This window comes from Ceratotherium simum, chromosome 16, assembly GCF_057802395.1.
Source record: "Ceratotherium simum simum isolate JZ-2026a chromosome 16, ASM5780239v1, whole genome shotgun sequence".
Taxonomy (NCBI): Eukaryota; Metazoa; Chordata; class Mammalia; order Perissodactyla; family Rhinocerotidae; genus Ceratotherium; species Ceratotherium simum.
The window spans coordinates 39182770-39208998 of record NC_141915.1 but is presented as its reverse complement, the minus strand read 5'-3'; the positions used below and the strand labels follow the sequence as shown (position 1 = coordinate 39208998).

Genomic DNA, 26229 nt, shown 5'->3' with positions numbered 1-26229 from the left:
CAGGAGCTTCATGTATGACTCCAACATTTTATACATCTTATCTCCTCTTTTTTTCCTAGTTAACTGCTGGCCTTCCTTTAAGACCCAGTTTAGATAATACCTTCGGGCAGAGTTAGTTGTTTCATCCTCTGCTGTCATATACCTCCTGTCATTTATCTCTAATAATTAGTAAAGCATTTGCTTATTTCTCTGTTCTTCATTGTAGAGCAAGAACTCCTTCAGTACAGAGATAATGTCTTCTATTCTTTGTATCACATTCCCTGGAAAAGTGCCTGATATTGGCAGGGTGTTTGGTCAGTTTCATTGCATGAAGTCAAGAGGCATCTCTGTAACACTTAGTAATAGGGACTGAACATGTTTCTCTCAGCTTCAATGGCATCTATTTGCTATTTTTACTATGCTTTTTACTGGGTATAGGTATGTGGTTTTTTTATGTAGCGTACTAGACAAGTTTACCGGATGATCTCCTTTGTGGAAGAAATGGTGGCTATTTAAAAGTATCCATTGTGAATTATTTTATTAATTTGTTAAGTGGTCATTTGTGTGCATCAAGAATGCATATGCTGGTGGTTATGAAGCATTATTGGTTTTCTGCATGAGATATAAGACACAGAAGAGACTGTTCCCCATTCCAGGTTTCTGAGCACCTCCTTGAACAAGTAAATGTGAGTTAGGTTTGAGGAATCACCTTACCTTAATGGCATTTTTAAACCATCCCTCTGTGGTGATGTGATTTTAAGCAAGTAAACCTTTTGTAAATCAGTTTCCTTATATCTAAAATGAAGATTAGGAATAGTATGAAGATTCAGTATATTAATACATGAAAAACACTTAAAACGGTATCTGGCACATAATGTCATCTTTCTCACCCCTATTAGTTCATTTTTTCTAAAGACAGGGAGCAAATTAAATGTCTCAAAGATGTTTTTCAGCCTAAGGAGTCTTTGAAAATATGACTTTAATATATTATTATAAGTTTAGAATATCCACTATACTTGTTCACCTCTCTCCTAGGAAGATTACCTCTAAACTATTGAGTTGAATATAGTAAAATGTTAAGTAATACTTGACACAATGATTTTGTTTTGCAGATGTTCTCCAATAGTGATGAAGCTGTAATCAATAAAAAACTTCCCAAAGAACTCCTATTACGGTAAGTCTGAATGCTAATTTTATGGGTTTTTTGTGTGTGTATATCATATTTGCCTGTTTAAAAATTTTTAGACTTGTTACTTATTTTCATACATGTATATGTTTAACATCTGGATTATCTGAATTTATAAATTTATTGATTCTTTTGTTAAACAGTCTTACTCTATATTTTCTAGATATGAATCAAGATTTTGAATGTTTAATTTAGTAACAATTTTCGCCTACCCAGTTTGTACCTATAGTATATGATTTTGTTAATTAATTTTCCCTTGTATATAATGTGAAAGAGGTAATATGTTTTATTTTATTATAGTACTGGTTTTTTTGAAGAGTGATTCTAATCCATCCCTTTCCCTCACTTCCCAATCCCAATATCAAAATGTGTCTATGAAGTGACTTATATTTGCAACAAAATATTACATATACTGAGGCACCGTATAGAAGAGTTATAACCCTTTATTTTAAAGATAAAAAGGTGAAAGTTATTTGAAACTCTTTCCTTTCCTATGTTACACTTATGATTTTACCATCCTTGTTTTTAACATGTAGAAACTACATTTGGGATCACCCATAACATAAAACACACAGCCCCCAATTTACATACCTCTGACTTAGGCATCACCTAGGCAGAAGCAGGCATCAGGGGAATTATTTTCAGTGCTCATTATTTGGGCGTTGAATCATACCATTCTTTGTTCACTTATGTACAATATCAGGACTGCGGAAGAAAGGTACATTCACATTTGCAAATGTTAGAAGTTAACAAGTTATTGTGCTCAAAGGCATCTACTTCTTGCTCTTAGTTGCTACTACAGTCTAGCCCGTAACCAATCCAATCCCTTATAATGGTACCTTACACATTAGCAATACTAAGAAAAAAATAACTGAATTGAACTTGGAATGGATTTTTCCATGGAAGCAATGCATACATACATACTGGTTGACTATGTTGAAATAATAGCAGTACACCCTAGACTACCCAGAGCCATTGGAGAATATATCCTGAATACATTGAGTAATATCTTGAGTATCCTTCAAATTTCAGCAAAACTGTAGCCATCTTAAAGAGAAATATTTTTTAAATAGATTATGTTCTTCACTGTTATCATAAACTGAGTACACTAACATACCTCATTTTTTTTATGTAATGCCATTATTTTGAATATTAAGTGTTATTTTTTACTACAGGAGTTTACCTTAAATCTCACTAAGATTTAGGGAAATTATTTGACTCTTTGGTAACTGGCCGCACACTGTTATAGTTTACATTTTTATATTTTATTAGAGTTTTTCCATTTTTGCCATGAAACCCAAATTCCTTACAGTGGCCTACAAGACCCCTCATGATGTGGCAGGGGAGTAACATGATCTGGTTTATATTTTTAAAGGATTAGTCTCGATACTATGTGCTAACCAGATTGGGGGATAGGAGTGGAGAGCAATAAGAAGGCTATTAAAGAAATCTAGGCAAAGAGCCAGCCTGGTGGCTTAGCGGTTAAGTTTGCTTGCTCTGCTTCGGCGGCCCAGGGTTTGTAGGTTCGAATCCCAGGCACGGACTGACGCACCACTCATCAGGCCGTGCTGTGGTGGCATCCCATATGCAGAGTAGAGGAATATGGGCACGGATGTTAGCTCAGGGCTGATCTTCCTCAGCAAAAAGAGGAAGATTGACAGAGGTTAGCTCAGGGCCAGTCTTCCTCTCGAAAAAAAGAAATCTAGGCAAGAGATGAGGGTAACATAGATAACCTTTTCTGTAATTCTTTAGACTGCAGCATTGACTATCCCTGCTCTTTCTGGCTTTAGTCGCTCTTTCTTTTTCTTTTCTTTCTTTGACATATAATTGACATATAACATTATATTAGTTTCAGGTGTAAAACATAATGATTCCATATTTGTATGTATTGCAAAATGATCACCACGGTAAATCTAGTTAATGTCCATCACCACACAAAGATATAAAATTTTGTTTCTTATGATGAGAACTTTTAAGATTTACTCGTTTAGCAACTTTCAAATATACAGTATAATATTAATATTATTAACTGTACTCACTTTGCTGTATATTACATCCCTAGGACTTACTTATTTTATAACTGGAAGTTTGTACCTTTGGACTACCTTCACCCACTTCACCCAGCCCTTCACTCCCCTGCCACTGGCAACCAACAATCTGTTCTCTGTATCTATGAGTTTAGTGTTTTGTTTTGTTTTGTTTTTTGTTGTTGTTTTTTAGATTCCACGTATAAGGAGATCATACAATATTTGTCTTTTTCTGTCTGACTTATTTCACGTAGCATAATGCCCTCAAGGTCCACCCATGTTGTTGCAAATGGCAATATTTCTTTTTTATAGCTGAATAATATTCCATTGTATAGGTACTCCACATTTCCTTTATCCATTCGTTCATCGATGAACACTTAAGTTGCTTCCACGTCTTTTTTTTTTTTTTTTAAAGATTTTATTTATTTATTTTTCCCCCAAAGCCCCAGTACATAGTTGTCTGTCATAGCTGCACATCCTTCTAGTTGCTGTATGTGGGACGCGGCCTCAGCATGGCTGGAGGAGTGGTGCCTCGGTGCGCACCCGGGATCCGAACCCGGGCCGCCGGCAGCGGAGCGCACGCACTTAACCGCCAAGCCACGGGGCCGGCCCTCCACGTCTTGACTATTGTAAATAATGCTGCAGTGAACAAAGGAGTGCAGATGTCTTTCAGAGTTAGTATATTTGTTTCCTTCAAATAAATACCTGGAAGTAGAATTGCTGGACCATATGGTAGTTCTATTTTTAATTTTTTGAGGAGCCTTCATACTGTTTTCCATGTGGCTGCACCAATGTACATTCCCACCAACAGTGCACAAGGATTCCCTTTTCTCCACATCCTTGCCTATACTTACTGTTTCTTGTCTTTTTGATAATAGCCATTCTAACAGATGTGAGGTGATATCTTATTGTGGTTTTGATTTAGTCACTGTTTCTGACCTCATTCTAGTACATGTTGCTGAGCTATCAGGTCTATAGTTGCCAGACAGGCAGTATTGCAGGGGAAACTGGATGTAGAGGAATTCCTGTATCAACCAGCTTTTGCTACCACAAATGACTCCTAAATCTCAGTGGCTTTTTTTCTTACCTTTACATGAGGCTACAGGTTGGCAGTGGCTCTCTTACAGGTAGTAGGTCAACTTTGGGTCCGTTGCACTTAGCTTCTCATTCCTGGGAGACTGAAAGAGCAGCCTCTATCTGAGGCTAAGGACAGGTACACAAGAGACCAAGCCAGATCACCTAAATGATTTTAAAGCTTCTACTCAGATGGAGTGTACCTCGTGTCCACTTTCATTCCATTGCCCAAAGCAAATTACATGCCCAAGCCTAACATTGATGGAGTTGGGAATTATATAGGAGACAGCCTGTGTGAATATATGTGAATAGTATTACAGTTTACCATATATACACACACCCATATATGAATCTTCTCTCCTTAATTCTGCCTGTCCTCCTCACTCTTCAGCATTGGTTACAGTGAGGAATAATATAACTACATGCTAGCACTACCTTTGCCATTTAGCTTAGCACGCTGCCATGCCAGGGTTTGTGAGTGGGAAGGAAAGTAAAGAGTATCTGACTCTTTTTCTAGGGTATGGAAAAAAGCAGCCATGAGTTAGGAGGTTGGAAGAGGGGGCAGATTGAAGAAGGATGATATGTGACTGACTTATCAAGTTGAAACACTGGAGATATTTTTTTCCATAACAACATTTTTATGAATGAGAATTTGGTTCTAATTTATATGTTTTATATTGGAACTGACCCTTGTTCACATTATAGTTTAAATTGGCTGCTTTCTAAACTAGGCAGGGAACCTATCTACCACATATAGTATGATTTTTTGTGAGGAAATGAGCTTGAGTTCCAAACACTTGATTCTGTACTTACTGATGAGAACCTATCCCTTCCTAAATTGGAGATGGAGTGAAATTGATATCCTAGGAAGGAAGGAAATGATTTGACACCATAAAACATACTATTTATGATGCAATTAAGTATATAAATGGTGGATTTTGTTAAATCATTAAAGACAAGTAGGAAAGAGGCTTTCTTGATATTTTGACATTACACTAAACAGATAGCAGTTGATCAGTGTAAATATCAATAAATTCAATCTGGAGTGTTTATAATTAATTGAAATTAATTGAATGTGATATTTCCTAAAAAAGTTTAAATTTTGTTTAAAGTATGTAGCTCATGACTAGAAACAGCAGATGCCCCTGGGAAGGGAAACTGGGTAATTGAAAGATAGGAATAGAAGAAAAACTTTCTTTTCATTATGCCTTTGTGTATCTTTCTTTTAGATGTTCTTATTTGTAGCTCTTCATTTTGATATAGTGTCATACTCACAAAAAGTTGCAAAAATAGTACAAAGAATTGGAGAATACCCTTCTCCAAGTATTAATATTTTATATTAACAATACAGTTATCAAAATCAGGAAATTAACATTGATACAGTACTATTAACTAATTGACAGACCTTACTCAAATTCCTCCATTGTCCCAGTAATATTTTTTTTCTGGCCTAGGATCCAATCCAGGATTACACGTTCCATTAAATTGTCATGCTGCTTAGTTTCCTTTAATCTAGGACAGTTCCTTATTCTTTCTATATCTTTCATAATATTGGTACTTTTTTTTTTTTTTGTGAGAAAGATCAGCCCTGAGCTAACATCCGTGCTAATCCTCCTCTTTTTGCTGAGGAAGACTGGCTCTGAGCTAACATCTATTGCCAATCCTCCTCCTTTTTTTTCCCCAAAGCCCCAGTAGATAGTTGTATGTCATAGTTGCACATCCTCCTAGTTGCTGTATGTGGGACGCAGCCTCAGCATGGCCAGACAAGCAGTGCGTCGGTGTGTGCCCGGGATCTGAACCCGGGACGACAGTAGCGGAGCGTGCGCACTTAACCGCTAAGCCACAGGGCCGGCCCAGTATTGGTATTTTTGAAGAGTATCGGTCAGTTATTTTATAGAATGTCCGTCAATTTGGCTTTGTCTGATATTTTGTCATGATTAAATTCAGGTTATGCATTTTGGCAAGTATACTGCAAAAATGGTGTTGTGCCCTTCTCCATGTGTCATAACAGGAGGCACATGATGTCAAAATGCTTATTACTGGTGATGTTAACTTTGATCACTTAGTTAGGATAGTGTCTTTGTTTCTCCACTGTGAAATTATTTTTCTCTTTGTAATTGATAAATGTCTTGTGGGGAAGATATGTTGAGAGTACGTAAATGTTCTGTTACTCATCTTATTTTTGTCCACTAATTTCCACATCCATTGATGTTACCTGGAGCAGTTACCACTGTCATGTTTGCCAAGGTTTTCTACTTCCATAATGCTTTCTACATTTATTAATTAGAATTCTCCTGTAAGGAAGAACTTTCCCTTCTGTTCCATTTACTTGTTCAATTATTATTATTATTTTTTGTGTGTGAAGGAGATCAGCCCTGAGCTAACATCCCTGCTAATCCTCCTCTTTTTGCTGAGGAAGACTGGCTCTGAGCTAACATCTATTGCCAATCCTCCTCCTTTTTTTTTTTCTTCCCCAAAGCCCCAGTAGATAGTTGCATGTCATAGTTGCACATCCTTCTAGTTGCTGTATGTGGGACGCGGCCTCAGCATGGCCTGAGAAGCGGTGCGTCGGTGCACACCCGGGATCCAAACCCCGGGCCGTCAGTAGCAGAGCCCGCGCACTTAACCACTAAGCCACCAGGCCGGCCCTGAGTATTAGGTATTTTAAAAAATATAGTTTAATATACAACATTTGGCTTGGTTAGGTTTTAAGTTACATATTACATGATTCAATCCAACATATATTAACCTACAAGGAGAAAAATTGTGTTGTTAGGACCATACTACTTCCTTATAAATGCAAGGCCACAGCCAAGTTAACAATGAATTAAGCAAGTGTTCTTGTTTCCTCTTAACTTTTACAGACTTACTGATTCTCTTCCTTCCCTTTTGAAACAAAGTTATTATTAAATATGCTCTATCAAGAGGGAATCTCCCGTTTGCATAATGTGAAATTCAGTTAGCAGGGTTGACAGTACTCTCTTTCAGAGCATAACCATATGCATTTATTTAGGAGTACCTCTTGAAAAATGAATGTCAGTGGTCATAGGACAAAGACTGTGTCTGTTTCCCAAGAACTACTGTCAAGTGACTTGTTTCTTCAAGATTCCTTCAGAGGATGATATTGATAACTGTAAAAATGACATGAGTGATAAGACTGCTTGAGCCCACACATGTCCTTCTAGCTATAAAACAAAGTGCAGTTTCAGAATGAGGATTATTATTACTTATAAGAATCTGCAATTTTTTTCATTATGTTTTCAACTGTTGGGGGTGTTGGGTCCTAACTGTCATGTGATATGTATGTGTGAGTTGGTGGGAGATGAACTTTCTGAACTTTGATGGAAAGAATGAATTGGCTAGGATTATTTTTTGTCTAAAATAGATAAGCATGCTGTGTTGGGGGTCCCCAAGACTACCCCTGGGTTTGGTGATTTACTAGGAGGCCTCACAGGACTCAGCATATAGCCATACTCATGGCTGTGATTTATTATAGGGAAAGCATACAAAGCAAAATTAGCAAAGGGAAAAGGTGCGTGGGGTGAAATAGAGAGGAAAGCAAGCGTAAGCTTCCAAGAGTCCTTTCCCAGTGGAGTCACACAGGATGTGCTTGAATCCTCCAGCAACAAATTGTGACAACAAAAGTGAAACGTTGTCTATCAGGAAATAGTGGAAACTCTCCCAAAATCCAAGTTCTCAGATGCCATCCAAGGGCCAACATTGCGAGCAGGCCTTTCTAAGGCTAGGTCTGCTGTGTTAACCCTTTTCTGCACTCATGGCATCTCATATTCTGTTCGAAGAAGCTTACAATGTTGATGATTTCTAGTAGCTTTTCTTTCAGTTTAATTGCTAGGAATTCAAGGTGGATAGGGGTGTGTGTATGTTTTGGGGTTTTTTGTCTTTTGTGTTTTGCCTGATGATATACAGAAGAAGATATTGAGAGTTCAGAAGTTACTTTGGTTAGTTCTTTTTTATCATTATTCATTTAAAATATGGTTCATTTCATTCATCTCTGTTTGTATTCAGTTTGGGGTTTTTCTCTCCATCCTTATTCAATGTATTTATTTGTTTGTTTTTAGCAGATAGTTAACTTGGCTGTACCCAGCCTGCAAAACTTTGTTTCCTCTATTGTGGGTGGCCCCTGAAATGTAAGTTCAGTTTCTTTACCCTGAGCTGCTGGGGTCTGCCCCAAGCTTGCAGTATTCAGAGGTCAGTCAGAGATTTGGATAGAATACGTACTCCCTCACTCTGGCTCTGTCCTTTCTCTCCTCACTTTCCATTGCCTATGGTTGCTCCAAACTCTGTTCTCTGGTTCCCCTTCACAGATTTCTGTCCAAGTTCTAAGATCCCAAAGTAATAACCTGCTTTTAGATAAAAGCTATTAAAAAACTGTGAAGTCTCTTTTTGTTCCCTTTTCTCCTTTAATTTCTCCCTGCATTTGTTCACTGTCCAGCCTTCTCTTGGTTGTTTTTTATATTTTGTTCAGGGTTAATAGTTGTGTCTGTATTTTTTGAAGGGTGTGATAACTAATTTACTTCTACCGCATTAAAACATTGAATCAAGTAGTTTCAATTGTGCTGCATTCAGGGAATGACTATAGGCTATCAGTTTTTATATAGCATGTTGAGTGTGCACTTAATCAAGAAAAGTTGCACTACAATTATGGAATACTAGATGGACTAAATTTAATTTATTTAAAAGATGATGAAAACTTTGAGCTCTGAAAAAAATTCAGAACTGCGTTTCCCAAATGATAATTTATTTTTGTCCTATTTCAAGATCTTTTTAGAGCAAATTTATTCTAAGCATCTTAACATGTAATAATTGTTTATAATGCTTCAAAAATATTCATCCTGGAAGAACTCTTTTTAAGTTGTCAATTATATTCTGCATGTTTTTTGAAGACAGAATTGTTTTATAGACTATCAAGAACTTAGCAAACATAATCATAAAAACATGAAATTAATATTTTTGATTCAATTCTCCTAAAACTATGTTTTTGTTGTCTTTCAAGCTATATATGGCTGTTAGCCACGTTTTGTTATGGATTATTCATACTGGACATACTGAACAGAGTGCTTTCAGAAACCCAGTCTGAGCTTTATTATTCCCATCTGTATAATAATGAACTATATTAAATAGTGTCTTTTGCTGACATTTATGTATGGAGTATTTAGAGTCAGAAGTTGGCAAATCATGTTGTAAGCTCAGCATACTACGTATCTTTCCTGCTTTTGTTATTGTCTCCGGGAAGGAAGGAATGGAGGAAAGCACGCAGGCACATATGATAAGAAAATACAAAATAAAAAAGAGAAGGAAGAAAATACAGATATACTTCCAAAAATTAAGGTTTTTTTAAATTTTAAAAGTAGTTAACAAATATTTTATTTTTATTTTTATTTTTTTTAAAGATTTTATTTTATTTATTTTCCCCCCCAAAGCCCCAGTAGATAGTTGTATGTCATAGCTGCACATCCTTCTAGTTGCTGTATGTGGGACTCGGCCTCAGGATGGACGGAGAAGTGGTGCCTCGGTGCGCACCCGGGATCCGAACCTGGGCCACCAGCATCAGAGCGCGCGCACTTAACCACCAAGCCACGGGGCCGGCCCATCAAATATTTTAATTAAAATATTTTTTCTTTCTTGCAAAAGAAAAATATGCTTTAAGAGTTGGTGTACACACACGCATATTCACATCTATTTCTATAGCTATATGTGTTGAAAAGTGTATTCCCACTGATATCGTCAATTCTGATCCAACACTATATCATTCAGTCGAGTTTTCTCGCTTTCCAGATTTGTATCTCCCTTCTGTGACAGCGAGAAACCTGACTTCTGTTATCCTTAATAGATTTTGTTATTTACTTGGTCTTCCTGATTATAACCAGTCTCACACTCTCACAAGGATTCCCTCTTCACCCCATTAGGTTAAGACATCTCATACCAGGCCACCCCCCTCCTCTGTGTGGACACCTTCCTGTCCTGCTTGGGTTCCAGAACTCATGCTGAGTTTCTCCTCCGTGTGGATGACCTCCTCACCAGCTCAGCCTCTGACACCCCATGATAGGTCACCCCAGTGTGTGGACACCCTCACTTCTTTCGGGCTCCCAACTCCTTGTGCTGAATCAACTGCATGGGTGTCCTTCTCAGCCCCCTTAACCTGTGACACCCCACTCCAGCCTGCCCACTTATCCTGCTTGTTGTCCGTTATCTCATGCTAGGCCATTCTCCTCGTGGATATTCTCCTTACTCTTACAACTCAGCATTTCCACTCCTGTACTTGAATATGGTCACACAAAAACTTATACATTAGGGCCAGTCCCGTGGCTTAGCGGTTAAGTGTGCGTGCTCCGCTGCTGGCGGCCCGGGTTCGGATGCCGGGCGTGCACCGACGCAGTGCTTCTCCGGCCATGCTGAGGCTGCGTCCCACATACAGCAACTAGAAGGTTGTGCAACTATGACATACAACTATCTACTGGGCCTTTGGGGGAAAAATAAATAAATAAAATTATTTAAAAAAAAAACAAAACTTATACATGAATGTTCATAGCAGCATTATTCATAATAGCCAAAAAGTGGAAACAACCCAAATGTCCATCAACTGAAGAATGGATAAACAAATATGATATATTCATACGGTGGAATATAATTCAGCCATAAAAAGGAATGAAGTACAGACATGTGCTACAACATGAATGTATGATTAAAAACCTGCTAAGTGAGGGGACGGCCTGGTGGCGCAAGCGGTTAAGTACGTGCGCTCCGCTGCGGTGGCCCGGGGTTCGCCGGTTTGGATCCCGGGCACGCACTGACGCACCGCTTGGCAAGCCATGCTGTGGTGGAGTCCCATATAAAGTGGAGGAGGATGGGCATGGAGGTTAGCCCAGGGCCAGTCTTCCTCAGCAAAAAGAGGATTGGCAGATGTTAGCTCAGGGCCGATCTTCCTCACACACACACACACACAAAAACCCTGCTAAGTGAAAGAAGCCAGGCGTAAAGTCTACATACTGTATTATTCCATTTATATGGACTGTCCAGAAAATACAAATCTATGGAGATGGGGGTTTCCAGGGGCTGGGGTAAGGGGGGGATAGGGAGTGAGTGCTAACGGGTACAGGGTTTCTTTTGAGGGTGATGAAAATTTTCTGAAATTAGATAGTGATGATGGTTGCACAATATTGTGGATATGCTAAAAACCATTGAATTGTGCACTTTAGGAGGATAAATTTGTATATATACAAATATATGTATATAATTTATATAAAATTTTATTTTTAATGTATAATCTAATAATTTATAATAAATTTGTAATAATAAATATAGTTGTAATAAAATATACAATTATATGGTAAGTGGTTTTTTTTTTTGTGAGGAAGATCAGCTCTGAGCTAACATCCGATGCCAATCCTCCTCTTTTTTGCGGAGGAGGATTGGCCCTATGCTAACATCTCTGCCCATCTTCCTCTACTTTATATGGGACACCACCACAGCATGGCTTGACAAGCGGTGCGTTGGTGCACGCCCGGGATCCAAACCTGCGAACCCCAGGCCGCTGAAGCGGAGTGTGCGCACTTAACCGCTACGCCACTGGGCTGGCCCAGTAAGTTTTTATTTCTATATAATTTAAAACAAAAAATTCTGCCCATATGATAAAAAGCCTGTGCTTCCTTTTATGCTGTTCTGGGCATGTTCAGTGATTCTTCAACCTTATCCCACACTTTCTGACTCAGCTGTATCAAAGCTTTCTTGGACTTTTTCTTTGATGCTGGCCCCTCTTCCCTTAGACGCAATTGGTCCCAAAGATAACATGAAGAGTTGACTAATTTGTTAATTTTTTAAATGGGTGATTGCTAGTCTTCTGTCTAGTCTAAAGAGTGTGACCCCCCCCCCCCCGGGCATTTCTTCATAGCCATTATTTAAGTTATTAGTAATTACCTCTGGTGAACTGAGATTGAAGAGAGAAGTATTTCACTTTTCATACTTTGCGGTTTTGTTTTTTTAAAATGTTTATTGCTGAAGGCAAGGAAAGCAAATAGAAAGTTATTGCAGTAATCTTTATTGGGGAGAGTGATGGCCTGAACCCCGTGGTAGTGATAGGCTAGGGAGAAAATGGACTCAATCAAGAGATTCTTAAGAGTTGGAATTGGCAATATATTTGCTGATTGATTTGATGTGATGCTAATGGGAGTATGGGGAAGGAGTCAAAGATGATGCCCAAGTTTTTTGCTTTCTACTAAGTGGATGGTGGAAACACTAAGTAAAGAAAATAGGAGGAACAGAGTTAATGGGACGAAAATAGTGAAAATGAGTCTAGTTTTGGTAGTTGTGGATATCTAAGTGAGATGTCAAAAGCAGATATGTAGGGCTGGCCCCGTGGCTTAGCGGTTAGGTGCACGCGCTCTGCTGCTGGCGACCCGGGTTCGGATCCCAGGTGCGCACTGACGCACCGCTTCTCCGGCCGTGCTGAGGCCGCATCCCACATACAGCAACTAGAAGGCTGTGCAACTATGACATGCAACTATCTACTGGGGCTTTGGGGGGGGGGCAGCAGATATGTACACAGATCTAAAGCCTAGCAGCATGATTTAGAAGTCATCAACATATATATAATAACAAAAGCCATGAAAGACTAAGAGACTGTATTATATTATCTCTGTTGGATTGACCAGTACCCATGAGAAATAAGGAAACCAGGAGGAAACACAAGGCCTTTCAGACACTGAAATAAAGAACTTTGGGGCCCAAACATCCTATAGCCTAGTGGCTATCCCATAGATTGGCAGCCTTTGGGTCAGGTGTCAACCTTGGTTCAGTCAGGTACCAAGTTGGTGTCATCACCTGGTGATTGATGTGGTAGAAACCCTTTAGAAAAGAGGTGTGTGTGGCAGATATTGAGGTTTGGCCATATGTCCAGATAAATTGTACTCTTATACATTTTCTCTTGGCTTAAATGTTCTATATTAAAGTGGTTGAAGTCTTATGAGTTAGCAATATTTTGTGCATATCTTAATCTAATATATATGTAAATTGGTATGTCAGTAACTCTGGAACCTATTTGATTTTATTTACTAATCTAATTTGTCTCCAGAGCATTTGAGGTGGCTTAGATCAGGAGCAAATATAATAAATACAAATAAATAATCAGGACCATGAAAAATGTAAAGAAAAGTAGAAAACCAAAGCCAGAAAGGAAACAGATGCACCCTTGTAAGAGCTTACACACTTGCTATAGTTGGGTCTCAAATTTAGCTTTAATCTTATTGGCAGCATAAATGAAATATCATTCTTAACAGAAAAGAAGAAATAAACGTATTACAACATGAAAACAGAGCTCTTCCTAGCACTAGTTTCTAAGAGAAATTTCTCAAATGAGAGTCTACTTAGATTTGGTAGATAAAGTTCCATAGCAAATTCAGTCACAGCTTTCATATGGTCACATCTTATAGGACATTTTATAAGTTAAAAACAAAATAATAGTGTCTAAAAATGGGTGCTTCTGACAGTCCAGTTGATCCAAAGTTGCTTTCAGCTGCAGGTAATTGAAACTTCAACTCAAATTGGCTTAAACAGTATGGGAGGTTATCTTATAAAAAGAAAATACAAACATAGATCAGGCTACCTACATCCCAAGGTTTATTGATTTAAGGGATCCACAATGTCATTAGCATTTTCTGTCTGTGTTCTGCCATAAACAGCATCAGCTTGGTCCTAAAGCTGCTTTTCCTTATGGACACAGGATGGATACCATCAAATACTGGATCAACACGTGTCTTTGTTCACTCTGAGGGGAGAGATGGGCTGGCATTAATACTCCAATAAAGCCTCCTCTTATATCTCATTAGCCCAAGTTGGTTTAGGCCTGAACCAATCACTGTGACAAGTTTAGAGTAATTAACTGGGATGAAATGGATGTTGGAGAGTCAGTCACCATGCCTACCACAGACAGAATGTAGCATACTTAAAGGAACCATGCGTGAATGTCCTTTAGATGATGTTCTTTTTTTTTTTTTTTTTAAAGATTTTATTTATTTATTTTTTCCCCCCAAAGCCCCAGTAGATAGTTGTATGTCATAGCTGCACATCCTTCTAGTTGCTGTATGTGGGACGCAGCCTCAGCATGGCTGGAGAAGCGGTGCGTCAGTGCGCGCCCGGGATCCGAACCCGGACCGCCAGCAGTGGAGCGCACGTACTTAACCGCTAAGCCACGGGGCCGGCCCTAGATGATGTTCTATAAATATCACTTCTCTTAGCTGGACTTTTCATAGGATTAGGATAACACAAGGACTATATTTCTTTTTAATTTAATTTAATTTAATTTTATGTATTTATTTTTTTGTGAGGAAGATCAGCCCTGAGCTAACATCCATGCCAGTCCTCCTCTTTTTGCTGGGCAAGACTGGCCCTGAGCTAACATCTGTACCCATCTTCCTCTACTTTATATGGGACGCCACCACAGCATGGCCTAACAAGCGGTGCATTGCTGCGCACCCGGGATCCGAACCTGGGCCACTAGCAGCGGAGTGCGTGCACTTAACCGCTACGCCATGGGGCCAGCCCCGAGGACTGTATTTCTTATGAGGTTCTAGAGTACACATGTTCTTAGTTGTGGATTGATGATTGATTCTTATACTTCAAACAAGGTGAAGAAGTAGTAGATTTGTCACTCTTCGATGAAAAATAAAAAGCCTAACCAAGACTTGACACCAAAAAAGAACTATACTATTTTCATGTTGAATTTTATTTCCTTAAGAAAAAATTCTAAATTATTTCCAGCATGTAAACAAATGGTTAATGAATTGCTCAAAATTCTGTACCACAGAGCATAGCTAAGATAATTTTTGCCTAGAAAATATTCATAGAAGGTGTTATTGCCAGTTGCTCAACATGGTCAAAGAAAACCTCATTAACATTCCTATAGTGCATCTCATTTAGAGAGATAGAACTTCCTAGTCAACTCCGTCTGGTTAATAATAAAGTGGTGGGCTGGCCCCGTGGCTTAGCAGTTAAGTGCTCGCGCTCCGCTGCTGGCGGCCCGGGTTCGGATCCCAGGTGCGCACCTACGCACTGCTTCTCTGGCCATGCTGAGGCTGCGTCCCACATACAGCAACTAGAAGGAAGTGCAGCTATGACATACAACTATCTACTGGAGCTTTGGGGGAAAAAATAAATAAAATTATAAAACAAAGAAAACCTTAAAAAAAATAATAATAAAGTGGTAGTCACTTGTACACCTAAGGAACTAAATGATTTAGTGTGCTACATCGTATTACCAGATAGGAATTGATTAGGTTTGCATAATTTCTGCTGAATATAATCTTGGTTAAAATAATAGTTAACTCTAAGAAGCTGAATAACAAGACTCATTGTCTGATGTGTCCTCTCCTTATTTGTGACAATAAGATCATTTTAAAAACACATAAGAAACGTATTTTTCTATTCCTCATGGCCAGAGGTGTGCATTTGCTTTAAGAGCAGTTTCGCATTGACATTCAAGTTAAAAGGGAAGGGGGAGCCAAAGCACAGCCCTAATTTAAGAGGTTAAAGATTATCTGATCTTGAAGAGATTGTGTCTGCCAGCTCTGTTTCACTTAGGAATGTGGAAGATGTCATCTTTGTGTTCACATTAATAGCCAAGTGTGTATAGAGAGAGAGCTCTTATAACTTAATCTATAACTTGTTCTTATCTAAAGAGTCAAAGCTCAAATAAATCCACGATAGCTACAGGTAACATACATTGCTTTTAGCAGAGTTCTGCACAAGATCATGGATGATAGCCATAATGTCATAATTATACTAGAAGTCCTCTTACGTACAACAGTGGCCTAGTAAACCTACATTTGTCATTAGATAATAAAGACACTAGCATACAGTTTTAATGAACAAGTCCTGCTAACTGATGGTCTCTTGTGAGGAATAAGAAGTTTGCAATTTTGAAAATGTGGTATAGTTTCTGCCAGACAGTAGACAAGTATTAGAACTCTAAATTCAGAGCAGGCTTTAACACATCATGTGGCCAAAGATCTTTATCTAGTGCCTTAAAAAAAAATGTTTTTAACAAATAAAATGTAAATTACTCCTGAGCCCAATACTTTTAAAAAATATAAAATAATAAATAAATGGCTTCCTTATCCTTGCTCTCTCAACGCTCACTCCCACCAAAAAAGCCTCTTCTCCCCTACAAAGGTAACATATATCTAGATATATGATATGTACAATACTTAAATGCATGTGTTCATGTATACATATTTTATATTTTTCAAAAATGAAAACCTAAATACTGTTCTACAACTTTTGTTTCTGTCATTTAGTAATCATTAACATCTTTTTAGGTCAGTTCATGTAGCTCTACCTCATTCTTTTTAATGGCTGCTAAGTACAGTAGTCCATTGAATGAATGTACTGTTATTAAAGCATTTTTTTTATTGAGATGAAATAGTTTATAACATTGTGAAATTTCAGTTGTACAGTCACCATATGTATGTCCCCCTGTACCCTTTATGCCCACCCCCCAACCCCCTTCCCCTCTGGTAACCACTAATCTGTTCTCTTTGACCATGTGTTTGTTTATCGTCCACATGTGAATGAAATCATATGGTGTTTGTCTTTCTCTGTCAGGCTTATTTTGCTTAACATAATACCCTCAAGGTCCATCCATATTGTTGCAAATGGGACGATTTTGTCTTTTTATGGCTGAGTAGTATTCCATTGTATATATATACACCACATTTTCTTTATCCATTCATCAGTTGATGGGCACTTGGGTTGCTTCCACGTCTTGGCTATTGTGAATAATGCTGCATTGAACATAGGGGTGCATAAGTCTCTTTGAATTACTGATTTCAAGTTCTTTGGATAAATACCCACTAGTGGAATAGCTGGATTGTATGGTATTTCTATTTTTAATTTTTTGAGAAATCTCCGTACTGTTTTCAATGGTGGCTACACTAGTTGGCATTCCCACCAGCAGTGTATGAAGGTTCACATCCTCTCCAACATTTATCATTTTTTGTCTTGGTGATTATGGCCGTTCTAACGGATGTAAGGTGATATCTCATTGTGGTTTTGATTTGCATTTCCCTAAGGATTAGTGGTGTTGAACATCTTTTCATGTGCCTGTTGGCCATCTGTATATTTTCTTTGGAAAAACATCTGTTCATGTCCTCTGCCCATTTTTTATCAGGTTTTTTGTTTTGTTGTTGTTAAGTTGTATGAGTTCTTTGTATATTTTGGAGATTAACCCCTTGTTGGATATATGATTTGCAAATATTTTTTCCCAGTTGGTGGGTTGTCTTTTCGTTTTGTTCCTGGTTTCCTTTGCCTTGCAGAAACTTTAGTCTCATGAAGTCCCATTTGTTAATTTTCTCTTTTGTTTCCCTTGCCGAGTAGATATGATATTCGAAAAGATCCTTCTAAGCCCAGTGTCAGAGAATGTTCTGTCTATATTTTCTTCTAGGAGTTTTATGGTTTCATGTCTTACCTTCAAGTCTTTAATCCATTTTGAGTTAATTTTCGTGGATGGAGAAAGATAATAATCTATTTTCGTTCTTTTGCGTGAGGCTGTCCAGTTTTCCCAGCACCACTTATTGAAGAGATTTTCCTTTCTCTATTGTATGTTCTTAACTCCTTTATCGAAGATTTGCTGTCCCGTTGGTGTGTGGTTTTATTTCTGGGCTTTTTTTTTTTTTTTTTTTAATAATTTTATTTATTTATTTTTTCCCCCAAAGCCCCAGTAGATAGTTGTATGTCATAGCTACACATCCTTCTAGTTGCTGTATGTGGGACGCGGCCTCAGCATGGCCAGAGAAGTGGTACGTCAGTGTGCACCCGGGATCTGAACCCGGGCCGCCAGCAGCGGAGCGCGTACACTTAACCGCTAAGCCACAGGGCCGGCCCTATTTCTGGGCTTTCAGTTCTGTTCCATTGATCTGTGTGTCTGTTTTTTGTACCAGTACCATGCTGTTTTGATTACTATAGCTTTGTAGTATATTTTGAAGTCAGAGATTGTGATGCCTCCAGCTTTGTTATTTTTTCTCAGGGTTGCTTCAGCTATTCGAGTTAAGCATTTTGTGTGTGTGTGTGTGTGAGGAGGACCTGAGCTAACATCCGATGCCAATCCTCCTCTTCTTTGCTGAGGAAGACTGGCCCTGGGCCAGTATCCATGCCCATCTTCCTCTACTTTATATGGGGCACCGCCACAGCATGGCTTAACAAGCGGTGTGTCGGTGCGTGCCCAGGATCCGAACCGGCGAACCCCGGGCCGCTGCAGCGAAGCATGCGCACCCAACTGCTTGTGCCACCGGGCCGGCCCCCATGGGTTAAGCATTTTTTTATTGACGTATATTAAGGTAGTTTCTAACTTTTTGTTATTTTGTATGATGCTGCCATGAACATTCTGATAACCATTTTTACTCATTAAGATTTGGGATATTTGTCATAAGACTGTGAAGGGAAAGAAAGTTGGGAATAAATCCTTTTTGCAGAACTGTACCATGGGTAACCATATCCCCAAATCTACTTTCAGTATTGATTTTAACATCCAGCCCATGTTCTCCTCTAAGGATTTGGTGTTAAGGGTTTGGGTTTTTTTCTTTCTTTTTTGGTACAACAATAAGATATATTGTTGTACCCTGCCTTCTCCCATATGATGTCTCAGAAACCTGGGCCAAGGTTTTTTTGCTTCCTGATATTCTTTATCAAGAGTGGAGAAGTTGAGGCCTACTTCGCTTAAACCTGGGCAGCCTAAAGCAAGGCCGGTTTTTCAACAATGTGTTAATAAGAGATGGGGGAGGACTTTTATTGAAGCAGTCAAGCAGGATCCTTCAACAATAGCAGACCCTTCATTCCATCTCAGTTTTCTTTTTTTTTTTTTTTTTATTTTATTTTTTCCCCCCAAAGTCCCAGTGGATAGTTGCGTGTCGCAGCTGCACATCCCTCCAGCTGCTGCATGTGGGACTCGGCCTCAGGATGAACGGAGAAGCGGTGCCTCGATGTGCACCCGGGATCCGAACCCGGGCCGCCAGCATCGCAGCGCGCGCACTTAACCGCCAAGCCACAGGGCCGGCCCCCATCTCAGTTTTCTTATCTCTTTGATCTTAACCATTCTGGTTATTGCCATAGGTATCCTGAAAAGGAATTACAAAGGATTAAAGTGTGGAGAAAAGGACCACTGTAAACGCTGTCTGAGATACCTAGCCTACATGATGAAAAGCAAGAAAGTCCTGAGTATAATGTAGTTTATTATTCTGCCTATCATGTAGAGATATCAGTATCATTTCCCTTTGATTTATCCTGCAAATACGTATTTGTAAGTATAGTGATGCTTTTATTTAAGTTAATGTTACCATATTTGGAAGAATAAATACTCCTTGTGAGCTCCCCGTTCTAGCTAAAACCCTTGGCAGCCTGTCCCACCAATTCTTATATTTGGGTTTCTAAAGATAATTATCTCTATTTTCAGGTACGTAAAATAAATAGAAATCAAAGGTTACTAAATAATAGCAGACATTTAGACAGACTCCTTTGGAGTAGTAGAAGGGATTCAAGCATTGAGGCTTATCACAGCCGCCTTACTAGGGAACCAAATCAGGATTGCAAAGGCCGAGCTCTTATTACTTGAATAGAGGAGCACAGTGAATGTTATTTGTCTTCTCTCTCTCTTTTTAATGTACTATAATGTCAAAATCCAGATGAAAAGCTAACTCTTTGACATCTGGACATTTAGATCCTCAGTCAGTATTCTAAGAATGGAATTGTCATTGTTGGGATGTGTGCTTCAGAGAGTCTCCTAGGTCTGCATTTGACCCCCAGCCTGATGTTTCATGTCCATTTATTGTGCTTTCTTTTGTAGAGAACGTTTTTGTTGAAAGGAACTGAAGTCTGACTAGGATGGTTACCTGTAAAGCTTGTCACCTGTGCCCCCCCATGTGTAATATTATATTTATAAAAATTGTTCAGCGATTAGTGATGATTTGGCAGAAGCAGGATCTTGAGATTATGAAACTCCACATTAAGGTACTATATAGTGGTGACAGGAAAAAGCAGCAGCATTTTAGCAATGCAGGAATGTTTGTTGCATTAGATAAACTTATTGTTTCAGGAATTGGGGTACCTAGATTGAGGGTATATATATTTATTTGGGAGTGGAGTTGGTAATCAGTATTGAAGAAGATGGGAGGGGCCGGCCTGGTGGCGTAGAGGTTAAGTTCGCGCACTCCACTTCGGCAGCCCAGAGTTCACAGATTGAGATCCCCGGCGCGCACCAATGCATCGCTTGTCAAGCCATGCTGTGGCGGTGTCCCATATAAAGTAGAGGAAGATGGGCACAGATATAAGCCCGGAGCCAATCTTCCTCAGCAAAAAGAGGAAGATTGGCAATGGATGTTAGCTCAGGGCTGGTCTTCCTCACACACATGAAAGAAGATGGGAGATTCATGCTATTAAGGAGACCCATCAGGGCGGTAGCAAGGCCACCTCAAGGGAACAAGAGAGACATCCAGCCTTTCCGTCTATGAGCAGATGTACAGAGTGTGGTGTACACATACAATGGAATATTACTCAGCATTAAAAAGGAAGTAAATTCTGACATGCTACAACATGGATGAACCTTGAAGATATTATGCTAAGTAAAATAAGCCAGTCACAAAAGGGTAAATACCATAGGATTCCACTCATATGAAGTACCTAGAGTAGTCAGATTCATAGAGAAAGAAAGTAGAGTGATGGTTGCCAGGGGCTAGGGGAGGGAGGAATGAGGAGTTATTGTTTAATGGGTAGGAAATTTCAGTTTGGGAAGGTGAAAAAGTTCTGGAGATGGATGATAGTGATGGTTGCACAACAACGTGAATGTAAATGCCGTTGAACTGTATACTTAAAAATGGTTAAAATGGTAAATTTTATGTTATGTATATTTTACCCAAATAAAAAAAAGTTTTGAAAAACTGAAAATATTTACAGAATGCACATAACTCTCTGTCTGATGTAATTATTAACTCAGATTATTCCAAGTTTCAAAATGTGACTGATAGCTTCTAATCACTAAACAACAAAATTTTGTTCTTTTAAGCTAACTCAGAAGCTTTTTACATTTAAAGTAATTACAGAATAGAAAATCTAGCCTTCATTCTTCTCTAAATTAATGCTTCCTGGTCTCCATTTTGTAACACTCCAGGTATCTCCAGTTATCTCAAAGAATGCCATAAAATTCTTTTAGCAAAATTTAATTTACTCAAATCTTTAAAGTACATGTTATATTTTACTTTTTGCCACTAGTGGAAGAGCTTACCTTGTTATTCAGATCAAAATGACCTTAGAGGGTGTTCATGGGTAAGAAGGGCTTTAAGCAGAAGTTAGCTATTCACTCTGTTCCCACTCGGACCTGTTTTCACAGGTGGCTTATAGTGTAGAGAGTTATCAGGCTTTAAGCAAATAAATTATTTCAAATAATAATGCTTCAAAATAAATATTTAACCTCTGTAAGACTGAGAAGAATTCTAGGAGGTACATATTTCCTAACATTGATGTGTTAAATGCGTTTTATAATTTCCTAAATTAGATTTAAATATATAGAGATATAGCATTTTATAATCACTATTTTTTAGGCATTACAGTATTATTTTATCCTTTTTTTCATAACTGTAAAATTCTTTATAAAGATATCCCTCCCCTAACCTATTTCTTTTGATAACCAGAAGTGTGAAAATTGTTTTTTTACTTAAAATATTTCTGACTGATGTAATTTTATCATCCCTTGATGTAAGTAATTGAACTTGTCTGGTACTTACACATATATTATCAAGTCAAAGATTACTCTCTCCTCCTGTGTTTTATATGGGTAGTATTATCTTTGTAAATTGCTCCAGCTTTTTGTGTGGTTGTTTACAAGAACTTCTGCCTTTTTGTGCGTGTATTAACATAGCCAATTATTTATAGGCAAAACTCAGGAGAAACTACTTTGTCGTATAATAAAGTTTGTCTCCATCTCTTTTTAGGATATTTTCTTTTCTGGATGTTGTTACCTTGTGTCGCTGTGCTCAGGTCTCCAGGGTAAGAATGGTTGACATGATTACAGGGGACCCCTTCCTGGCACTCACAATATCAGCTTCTGTAGTAGGCGAACCATTTACTTCAGATGTTAACTGTGTGTTATGTTTCAAAGGATGTTGTTTCACCCGTGGCATACATGAACCCATGGAATTCTACAATGGAATTCTACTATATGTACTGTCTCTAACTTTAATTTTTTGGAACTCTTGATTATTTGTATAATACAAACAGAGGAAACATTTTCAAGGAAAAAGCAATAAACGTGCAAACTAAAAAGTTAGGCTCTGCTCAGAATTGTAATAAGGTAGTGTTTCATTATGTTTTCCTATTTCATTTTACGCTCTCTCTCTCTCTCTCGTTCTCTCTCGTTCTCTCTCTCTCTCTCTCACACACACACACACACACACACACACACGGCTGTTGAGGGTCTAATTCTCATGTTACCTCCCTGTATTCTTTCCTCAAAAGATAATAGCCAGAATTTAATATTTAAGAAATTGTAGAGCAAACCAGATTTCATTCTCAAAGTCAGTTTCTACAGTACACTTAATTATCCATTTTTGTCAATTGACTTTGCCGTGACAAAACAGTGAAAACATCATAATCTTCCACATAAGGCTTCCACTAATATAAAGAATAGAATCTCTGTTGTGGGAAAATTGCTTTATGAACCATTCCTAGTCTCTTTTGTAATACAGATGTACAATAATTAACTTAATAAAATGAATACCTGCAATTATCATCTTTTCATAAAGTGGACAATGGCTTTTTGCTTGCTCATTTAAAAGATGTTATTGAAAACCTACTATGTACTAGGTACAATCCTAGGTGCTAGATATTTAACATGGTTATTTCGTAGAATATTGTGTTTATCTTTGTAGGTGGACCCAGGTTTTCCAAATTACCAACAGTCCCCCCCGCCGAAGAAAACCCACAAAACTTGCCATAGAAAATTCACCATGTCTTGCCACATTGCATTTAATGTAATGTCTGCATCCTAAAAACCATACTAAATCTGTGTATCGGCTATTTTCGAAACAATCAGTAGTATTTTGATGATTTCTGTTCATGATATTTCTGTCTCTGGCACTTGAGTGGTTGCTCTAGACATGGCTGGTACAAAAGAGTGGGGTTTCCTTTCTGTCTCCATAGTGAAGCTGAGGTCATTATTGAGAAACAATACCCAGACCAGTGTCTAAAGCTGTTTGGTTGCAGAGTCTCATGTCAGGAATGTTGAATTGAGTGAGTTTTAATTGTTGTTTTCATTTGCAGTTTCCTTTGTCCTCTTAATATGTTTTAACTTAGAAGAAAGGAAAGCACAATGCCAATTTTCATTAAATCCAGATAGTTGGTACATCAGTAGTTATCCTGTTATTCTCTGCACTTGAAGTATTTAATTAATTTGTTAAAAAAAAGAAACAACACAACTCTAGAGAGGAACCTGTGGTTCCTAATTTTAGTCTCAGTTTGACATGTTTCCTGCTTGCTAGAGAAAGTAGTATAAGGAAATGAGAAATAACAAACCAAATCAGAGGTATATTTAGCCCAAGAATCTAGTAAACATATGATCTTTAAAAGTTTTGTCTGTGTCTCTCATGGCTAGCCATTTAAGAAAACATTGGGAAAATATGAAGCCACAGAAAGAAAAGTAATATTGAGCTCCTGAGAAAACCTTCAAGATTTGTAGAATAATACCTGTTTACCATACAGTATTTCTTGCTGATTATGTGACAGTTAACCCTGGGGCTTATAAGTGTATCCACAATTTCCTTTTTAGAATTTCAGTATTGTATCTATATTTTGATTTGTTGTAGTAAGTGATGATATTCAAGTTTATAACTCAACAATATTAAGACTTTTGTTTATACTTTAAATTTAATAGGGAAAGCTTTTAAAGGCCTTCTGATTAAAATACAGGATGATCCACAACAAATTAACTCTTACTGGAGTCATTTTTCACCCAATCCTAAAATGTTGAAAAGCTTAGAAACTTTCTTACCTCCCTTTAGCTTACTGAAGAAATATATGAGAAGTCTTAAATTTTTACTGTTTTAAAATTACCACTGAATCAACTTGGAAGGAAAGGTGACCAATTGAAAAACATGCCCGAGTGAGCAAATTGGTAATGAGGAAAGCATTAAGGTTCTATTGTGTATATGGAGAAATGATAGTGTCTTTTTTAAGTCCCAGGTCACCATATCAGGTTCAAGTCCAACCAAGTGATTCTGTGGATAGCAAATATGTATTGAAGACAGCAATATTCACAGTACTGTCCTCTTTCTTTGGTTTCACCCTCATCTTGTTCCTAGTTGAGGGATAGAGTAACAGACTTGCTTTTTTCATCAGCTGAACTATGTCATTTTGAGATTAGAAACTAGAATCTTCCAGTTAGAAAACAGTTTCTGGCTATGATAACTTATCACAACCTGTCCTTTCCCCAACCCCCTAATGTAAGATCCTTCATAGCTGCTAGTTTCTATACCTACTCATTTATGATATAATCTAATTGGAGAACAAAGTATGAATCAGAAATAAGGCAGACCTTTTGGGAGTTAATGGTGGGAAGCTGAGAAATGTTTTGGTCAGGTCACTCATTAGTAGGTTGAATTGTGAATTTGAATATTGCTGCTTTTCCCCTTCATTTCAGCTTCTGCTCATTCTTTCTCTTTTTCTTCAAAATAGGCCTGGAATGTTCTGGCTCTGGATGGCAGTAACTGGCAGCGAATTGACCTGTTTGATTTCCAGAGGGATATTGAGGTATGATTATGTGGTGTGTGGCCCCATTTCTCTTGTTAGAATGTAATTACAGCATGGCACAGATTAGTCCCAACCATGTAAATCTCCTTTCCCTGGAGAAAGAAACTATTACTTTCAGTGCATCTGAACCTCATGGGAGCCTGCAACTTTCCCAAGAGCTTGTTCAGTTTTTGAGAATGAGTAGAATTATTTTACTGAAATAATACTAAATTATTTAGTTCTAATAAGACTAAAAAAATTTTTGTGTGTATGGTGGAAATGTGAACCTGTGTTTGCTTATTTTAGAGAAGTCTTTTTTTATTTGTCTATTGAAGAATAAGTAGAGTTAACAACTTGTTGGGGGATGATATTTCCATAAATTCTTCTTCTTCTTCCTTTTTTTTTTTTTTATCGCTGAGGAAGATTTACCCTGAGCTAACATCAGTTGCCAGTCTTCCTCTTTTTACTTTTGTATGTGGGCCACCGCCACAGCTTGGCCTCTAACAGATGAGTGGTGTGGGTCCACACCCAGGATCCAAACCTGGGCTGCTGAAGCAGAGCATGCCGAACTTAACCACTAGGCCACCAGGGCTGGCCCATAAATTATTCTTGAGATGAGCATTTTGGTTGTTGGGGAGCCTACAGATAGTTTTTTTGTGGAGAATGAAAAAAGAATAAAGCCAAAGTCATTTATTGAATTATTTTTGGTAGGGATTTTTTTTCTCTTCTCACTTTTCCCACATATTTCATTGCTTAGTGTAGCCTATTATCTCTAACATGGAGAAGCATAATAGCTTAAGCTTAAATTATTTTAACTTGATTTTGAGCTCTGTGGTCCGTGGTTTTTCCAGCAGTAGAGTGGAAATAATAGCTTCCTCATTGTATTATAAGGATTAAATGAGATTTGGATTTAAATTTTTTTAATTGGGGTTTTAAGTTCCAGTGGAATTTAATTGTCTTGAGGATTCATGTAAGAAGTTTAAAAAAAGCCTCACATGAACTTTCCATTATTTTTAGAAAGTGCTTTTAAAATAATACCCACTGACGTTATGCTGGGTTTTTATGTTTTTCGCATTTCTCTGGTCTTTATGGATGTAAATGTTTAAAGCAACATGGCCCACAAAATCATTCAGCAAGCTTTCATTAAGTGTTTATTGAGTCTGTGATGTATTTACAGTATTATAG

At 38.0% G+C, this 26229-nt stretch overlaps 1 protein-coding gene across 6 annotated transcripts in view; it reads left to right on the top strand.

Moving 5' to 3' along the window:
* FBXL20 (F-box and leucine rich repeat protein 20) overlaps positions 1 to 26229 on the top strand; it is a 115221-nt gene that overhangs the window by 48129 nt on the left and 40863 nt on the right. For all 6 annotated transcript variants that reach the window (XM_014790743.2, XM_087441086.1, XM_087441085.1 and 3 more), the window contains exons 2-4: positions 1092 to 1153; positions 22254 to 22308; positions 24991 to 25065. In XM_014790743.2, the coding sequence (XP_014646229.1) occupies positions 1092 to 1153; positions 22254 to 22308; positions 24991 to 25065 (192 nt within the window). The remainder of the gene's footprint in view (positions 1 to 1091; positions 1154 to 22253; positions 22309 to 24990; positions 25066 to 26229) is intronic.